The sequence below is a fragment of the Chrysochloris asiatica genome, unplaced genomic scaffold, assembly GCF_000296735.1.
Source record: "Chrysochloris asiatica unplaced genomic scaffold, ChrAsi1.0 scaffold00292, whole genome shotgun sequence".
NCBI lineage: Eukaryota > Metazoa > Chordata > Mammalia > Afrosoricida > Chrysochloridae > Chrysochloris > Chrysochloris asiatica.
Window position 1 is genome coordinate 3,428,155 of NW_006408810.1, and position 7,714 is coordinate 3,435,868.

The window sequence follows — 7,714 nt, forward strand, 5'->3', positions numbered from 1 at the left end:
CGGTAGTGAGGTTGGCCCAGGATCGGACATTGTTTCATTCTGCTGTGCATGGGGTCGCTATGAGTCAGTTCCGACTCGATGTCACCTGACAACAAACAACAACAACAGTCGAGTTATGATTATCAAGCCGTTGAGGCTAGGTCAAATGGGTATTGTCTGCAAGTTTGGGTGCTCTTGTGCATCTTCATATCAGCTAGATGCTTCACTCTCACCTTTAGCCCTCTGTGGCTATGCCCTTTTCCATGGGCTCAGGTGTTTCCAGGTCTCACTACACTTTGGACCAACCAGCCCTTCCTGTTCTCTTTCTCATCTCCAGATCAATGGGAGTCTATGGACTGTGGTTAAACTCAGCCCATTTCTTCATTGTTGCTTTTCCTCATCTTCTACTCACTGGTAGACCAATGTGGTCACCAGCAAGGTTACATGTCTATTTGTATGTTCCATTTGAGTTTCAGTCTTAGAGGGGAGTTTGTCATGAAGGAACTTGATTGCTTGCCTTGATGGCTTCCTGGTGAACAGCTTGCTTATTCTTGTAGTAGCCAGTCATGCTGACATTTTTTTTCCCAGTTTTTCCTGCTGATCTCTTTGAAGAGGTATCTTCTGTTGCTCTAGCTGTTCCAGGTTGGTCTGCTTGTCCTTGCTAGTGGGAATGTCCCATCTCATAAGGTTCTGGATGGGACTCAGGATTCCACCTAAGGTCCTATACTCTGCAAAGGCTTTTTTGCAAGCGGCCTAATTCACTGGGCAAGTTCTAGCACCTCTTTTAGGTATTCCAATCAGTTATTGGTTGAAGATGGGTTTACAAGTTTTCTGTAATCATGTTTCCCAACATTCCTTTCTATCCTACTCAAGTGTCTATTTTAGGATAGTAGACAAGGGAAACCAATATTCATAAGACAGTCAAGCATTTTAGTACTATTTTCCCTCTTCAAACTATGCCTAGATCCCTGTATCCCAGAGCCCTGTTGTTCCAAGGTTGAGCTTGCATCACTATTTACCTCTGTCCCACTTAGTCCATGCAAACCTGTCTCAGTATTCCCCTATTTATTTTGTTCTTCTGCCTCCTCCCCCTTCTTGTATTGCCCTCCCCAACACCCGAACTAAATCCCCCACCCCAACCCCGCTATTGTAGTTTTGTTGTTAGGTGCCATAGTCAGTACCGACTGATAGCGACCCTATGCACAACAGAACGAAACTCTGCCCGATCCTGGGCCAACCTCACTACTTGAATCCATCGATGCTGCCACTTAGCTAATCCATCTCATTGGGGGTCTTCCTTTTTTTCTCCAACCCTCCACCTTACCAAACATGATATCCTTCTTCAGTGACTGGTCCCTCCTGACAATATATCCGAAGTATGAGATACGAAGTTTGGCCATCCTGGCCTCCAAGGAGCACTCTGGCTGCACTTCTTCCAAAACAGATCTATTGTGGTTAGTTTACCTTATATTCCGTTAACTCTTCCCTCCATTTAAGACAGTCTATTTTATCCTGTAATCTACCTGACCTTCTCACCACTTGGATCTCTTTTCCTCTGTGTTTACGTTTTTTCACATTGCAATTGTTTTGATCATAAACTGACCTCCCAGATCCTCTGTTCTTATCATTTTATTCTGTTCTTGACTCTTCCATTTGTCGATTGAGTTCAGGGTGATACTGTCGCATACGTCATTGTCTAGTTGTTGTCTGTTCGTGTTAGTTCTTAGTACACAGAACTTATTTTAGGATATTTTTCATAGTAGGGTTAACTGTGGCAAAATCCTTTAGCTTATGTTTATCCTGGAATGTTTTGATTATGCCGTAGTATTTGATGTAGTCAGGAAATGGGCTTCCCTTTTCATAAACGAAGGTTCTGAAAGCTTTGCTTCATTCATATCATTATAGTCAACTCTACTTTGAGGGGGCAGCTCTTCACCAATCATATTTTGAATGTCTTCCAACCTGAGGGGTTCATCTTCCCATACTACATCTGACAGTATTTCACTGCTATTCATAAGGTTTTCAGTGACTAAATCTTCAGAACTAGTTTGCCTCTCCTTCCTAGTCTATCTTAGTCTGGAAGCTCCACTGACATCTGCCCACCATGGATGATCCGCTGGTTTTTAAGATACTGGTGGTATAGCTTTCAGCATCACAGCAACATGCAAGCCACAACAATCAGGTTAGATAGGGATGGTTGCAGAAGAAGCCTCCTGGGAGATCTGGGGAGGCCGTTGCTTCTCACTGGGTTTATGTTTCCCTGTATGTAAAGCAAGACCTCTGGACTCCCTGACTCCCAGGGCCTCTGCCAGTTCTGTCCCCTGACAAGGTATGTGACTGTCCATGCATTGAACATTCCCCTGTAGGCCCAGTGTTAGACATGGCAAACATCCCAATTCCCACTGAATCTGTCTTGTCCCTGTTTGCAGCCTTCCAGACATTCCTGGGCAAAGAGGACATATCTCGAGAAATGGAGGAGGTCCTGGCAGAGAGCCGTGTTCAGAGGAACATCCAGCTGGTATCTGTCTTGGAGTTGCTGAGAAGCCCCTACGTCCGATGGCAGGTCCTCACTGTGGTCATCACCATGGCCTGCTACCAGCTGTGTGGCCTCAATGCGGTGAGGACTGGGGCTATGCCAGGGCATCCCCACCAACAGAGGAACCCAGAGAAGCTTTAGGGTGGATGGTCCAGGTTGGAACACTTGGTGTTCATTCTAAACTCAGCCCACCATCTCCACCCTCAGTGTCCAACTGTACAATGGGATGTCACACTACTAAAAGAAGCCATCCCACCCGGGGTTCCTTGCAGCATCTAATTCAGAGTCATCCCTTACAAAATGCTACTTACTACTAACACCCTCAGAAACCCTGTACAGGGTCGCTATGGGTCAGAACCGACTCGAAGTCACTTAACAACAACAACTAAAACATTTGGCACAAAAGTGCTTAACTACTAGCCAAAAAGTTGCTGGTTTAGACCCACCAAGAGATACCTCAGAAGGCAGACCTGGGGATATGTCTCCAGAAGGGCAGAGTCTTGACAACCCTATTCTACACACATGGGGTCACCATGAGGCAAAATCTATTCAGCATCAGCACCTAACCACAACAAATACTGGAAATACTGAAAAGTCCTATTTCTCAACCAAGTGGGCATTGGAAAGTCATAAGCAAAAGACAGTGGAGGCAGTGGACCTCAGTGGTAGAACTCTTGTTGCTTTCAAGTTCAATTCCCAGCTCCTCATGGGCAACTAGCACCCATCTGTCAATGGAGGCTTACGTGATTCTATGATTCTGAGCAGGTTTCAGCAAAGCTTCGAGACTAAGATAGACTAGGAAGAAAATCACCCAATGGAATCTCTATGGGTCACAACAATCCAAAATACAACTGATCATGGGGATAACACAGAACTGACAATACTTAAGGTTCCCATCAGGTTCCCATGAGTCAGGGACCAACACAGTCAACACAATGACACTAGAGAAAGAGACATGAAGATGATTTAAAAACATGTACTTGTGGCCAGACTGTCCTCAGTTCACCATTCTGTCCTGAGAAAACCTCAAGGATTTAGATGCAAATCTTCTTGAGGGCTGAGCTTACATGGGTAGGAATGTTTGAGGAGAAGGTCTCTCCATGAGCTTCTGGAACCTTCTGATGAAGTCATTCACCTTCTCTCTGGAAGGCTCCAGAGGGCTAGCTTCATGAAAACGAAGGATAGGAGTACTGATTCTCTGAATCATGATTGCTACTGCAAAATGGAAGTAGGTTACCAAGAGGTAATGAACTCTCCATCCATGAAGGTGTGCAAACAGACTGCTCAGCCACTTGGCAGGGTTGCTATAGAAGAGATTCTTGCACTGTAATAGCCAAGCTCCCTCTAGCGTCATTGGTGTAGCCCAGCAGAAGGCGGCTGAGCCCAAAGGGCTGGAGGAAGGGGAGGCTGCCTCTTACCTTCTGGTCAGCCTCAGCTCAAACAACTCCGAGTTTATCAAGCATGAGCATGAGCCCTCATCCTCTGAAAGTCAGCAGGATGCATGTCTGGGTGTTGAGGATTGATGAAGAGAAAGAAAGGGTTCCTTTTTGGAGAGAGAAAGATGGCGGCATTGAAAGCCACAACTAGATTCTATTTTCAGAAACATTGGGTTGAAGTGAAGTCATTTGGTTTTTCCTTCTTCCTCAATTTAGGCTGCAGAATGAGGAGGCTCCTGGGTTGAGAGTTCTGCCTTAACTTTTGGGGTGACCTTGGGTAGTGCCTCCTGGAAAGACCAAGTCTTAAGAAGATCATCTTGAATCTGCCTGCCCTCCTTATTTTAAGAAAACTTTGAGGAGAAAAAGATATCTGTTTCTTAAAGCTCACACATACAGTCTTAAACATTGCATATGAAATCTGTGTTTTATGCAGCATTTAGATGGAGAACCATGACATTTCTAAACAGAATTTTCTCCTCCACTGGAACATGGTTTTCCAATTTGCATACCCCATGTAGCTTTATAAATTCTGCACAGGTGCATTTGTAAGCCCTACTGCATAAATATCTTCTTGGGGGGTGTGGGGGGGGACAAAAACAAATCTGTCTCCTCCACTCACAAAGTCAGACTTGTCAAAGTGTTTATTCTGCATCTTTGTGTTAAGTCGGTGATAATACTTCCAGCTTGACATAGTTTACTTGACATGGAGCAAAGCAACTTTGAGTCAAGAGTCAGAAAGACTGTCTTCTGGGCTGAGGGTAAGAGTGAGCCTGCAGTGAGAACCTCTCTGGTCACCTTCCCTTGCCCAGCCCCCATCTACTCTGCTGAGATGATACTAAAGCTTTCACTTTCTTAGCACTTACCAGGCACTACATAAGAAAGGCCTGGCTATTTGCTTCTGTTAACATAGTTATTGTTGATGTCGCTTTTGTTGTTGGTAAGTGCCATCGAGTCAGTTTCAACTCATAGCAACCCTGTGTAGGGTTTCCAAGGAGCAACTGGTGGGATTGAACTGCTGACCATGTGGTTTCACAGTCCAGTGTCACTCCTACAGCACCAAACCAAGAGTCATGCCATTAAGTCAGTCCACTTATAGTGACCCCATGTACAACAGAACCAAGCACTGCCCAGTCCTACAGCATCCTCACAATTGTTAGATTGGAGTCCACCCATTCAGCCACCGTGTCAATCCATCTCACTGAAGGTCTTCCTCATTTGTCACTACTTTACCAAGCATGATGTCCTTCTACGGGGACTGGACCTCTACAAATGTCATGTCCAAAGTATGTGAGACAGTCCTGCCATCCTCATTTAACTTCTAAGGAGCATTTTAGCCATACTTCTTCCAAGACAGATTTGTTCATTCCTCCAGCAGTCTATAATCAATATTCTTTACCAATAGTATAATTCAAATGCATTGATTCTTCTATAGTCTTCCTTATTCATTGTCCAGCTTTTGGAAGTGATTGAAAATACCTTAGTCCTCAAAGTAACATGTTTACTTTTTAACACTTTTCAGAGGCCTTTTCGAGCAGATCTGCATAATGTAGTATGTTGTTTGATTGAGCAGTTTCTTCCATAAGTGGTGATTGTTGATCCAAGTAAAATTAAATCCTTAACAGCTTCAATCTTTCCTCAGTTTATCATGATATTGGTTCAATTATGAGGATTTTTGTTTTCTTTGTGTTGAGGTGTAAAGCATACTGAAGGCTGTATAGTCTTTGATCCTCAGCAAGTGCTTCAAGTTCTCTTCCCTTTCAGCACACCAGATTGTATCATCTGCATATCGCAGGTTGTTAATGAACCTTCCTCCAATCACTATGCCATGTTCTTCTTCATATAATCAAATTTCTTGAATTATTTGCTCAGCATACAGATTGAATAAGTATCATGAAAGAATACAACCCTAGCACACACCTTTCCTGATTTTCACCCATGCAGTCTTCCCTTGTTCTGTTCAAAAGACTGCTTCTTGGTGTATGTACAGGTTATGTATGGACACAGTTATGTGTTCTGGAGATATCATTCTTCATGATGCTATCATAGTGTGCTATGAGCCACAAAGTTGAATGCCCTTGTATTATCAATAAAGCACAAGTAAACGTCTTGATGGTACTTTTTGCTTTCAGCCAAGATCCATGTGACATCTGCAGTGATAGCCCTCATGTGATGTCCTCTTCCGAATCTGGCTTGAGATTCTGGTTGCTTCCTGTCGATGTTGACATTACAGTTGAGACAACCTCATGGTAGTACAAGGTGTCACCATGAGTGGGAATAGTCTCAGTGACCAAAAAGAATTTATGTGCCCGGGCGTTGCCCTTCCTTCCTTCAGAATTCCTTCCTTGAGCAGAGGGAACTGATCCTACTAACTTCCCTGGACCTCCCTTTACTATGGTAAAACTGGGGGTAATAAGATTTTGTTTGTACATTTGCTATGGGGTTTATGGATGCAGTGTGTCTGACTTTCAGCTTCTACTAAATCCACCACTTGGCTCCCCACCCCTACCATTAAGTCCCTGGGTAACACAGTGCTTAAGCTCTCAACCATTAGCCAAAAGACTGATGGCTCAAACACCACCCAGAGGTGTGTCAGTAAACAGGCCAGGTTGTCTGTTGCTGAAAGGTCCCAGGCAGGAAAACTCTCTGGAGCAAATCTACTCAGTACACAAGGGGCACCATGAATTAACATTGACTCGACGGCAACTAACAACAACAATAATCCTGATATTATCAGTGTCTAGAGGAAGAAACTGTAGCTCACAAAGGAGCAATGACTGGGCAAGATCACAAGGAGTAGTATCTGTGCTGTCAAGCTCACCAGCTCCACCACTGCGGTTTGGTGGACCCACCTCTAAATCCCAGGGCCTTTCAGCCTCTGCACTAGCCACATTTTCAACAGGAGCCATCTTTGTGGTGAGGACTGTCCTATGTGTTGTAGGAGCTTAACAGCATCCCAGGCCACATTGGGTCGTCATGTGTTGGAACTGTTGACGGCAGTGGGTTTGAGATGTTAGGGTTTGGCCTTTACCCAGGAGATTCAAGTACCACTCCTCCCACACATCCCTCCCCTAGCTTTGACAACCAAAAATGTCTCCAGACATTGTCAAACATCCTCTCGGGACAAATCAGCCTGGCTGAGAGCCACTGTATGACGCAAACATTACATATTGCTCTGTTCATTTCTGTGCATTGTCGCTAAACAGTAGATGAATGGATCAAGAGAAAGTTAACATTAAAAATTTTGGAAAAAAAAATTTATTTTTGGTTGTTCCTAAATTCCTTTTCAGGTTCAGGTTGTTATTTTTACTGCCTCTCACAATGGCTTTCAAATTCCCTACTCTAAAATTAGACTTATCACTTAAAATTACCTCTTTATGCAATTGCCTTCTTCCTTTGTCTGAATGCCAGGTTCTCCTGTGTGTGTTCAGGCTCTCGGCAGTGGGAAAGAGATACTTCATTGCAGACCCCACATGCCTTCCCCAGGAAGGGCATGATGGCTTATACACCACTCCAACTCTAGTCATCAGTGGGTCGTCATCCCCCAGGGTGGAGTCACATCAAATCATCCATGTGTCCCTAGCAACTACTTCTTTTTTTAAAATGTTTTATTGTGAGTTATGTGATAGTTTACATGGGAGAACATTAGTTTTACATTCATTCTATCGTATAGCGTTTCATTGCCATGGTTCCAATCCCCTCCATGCATCATCAACCAACCAAAGGGTATACCCTGCAAGCCTGCCCCCTACACTACCTTCCCCCC

At 44.2% G+C, this 7,714-nt stretch overlaps 1 protein-coding gene across 1 annotated transcript in view; it reads left to right on the forward strand.

The window, feature by feature from the left end:
- SLC2A9 (solute carrier family 2 (facilitated glucose transporter), member 9) overlaps positions 1–7,714 on the forward strand; it is a gene marked incomplete at its 3' end in the record, with an annotated part of 151,835 nt that overhangs the window by 133,636 nt on the left and 10,485 nt on the right. The window contains exon 7 of the mRNA XM_006874672.1: positions 2,409–2,596. Coding sequence (XP_006874734.1) covers positions 2,409–2,596 — 188 coding nt within the window. The remainder of the gene's footprint in view (positions 1–2,408; positions 2,597–7,714) is intronic.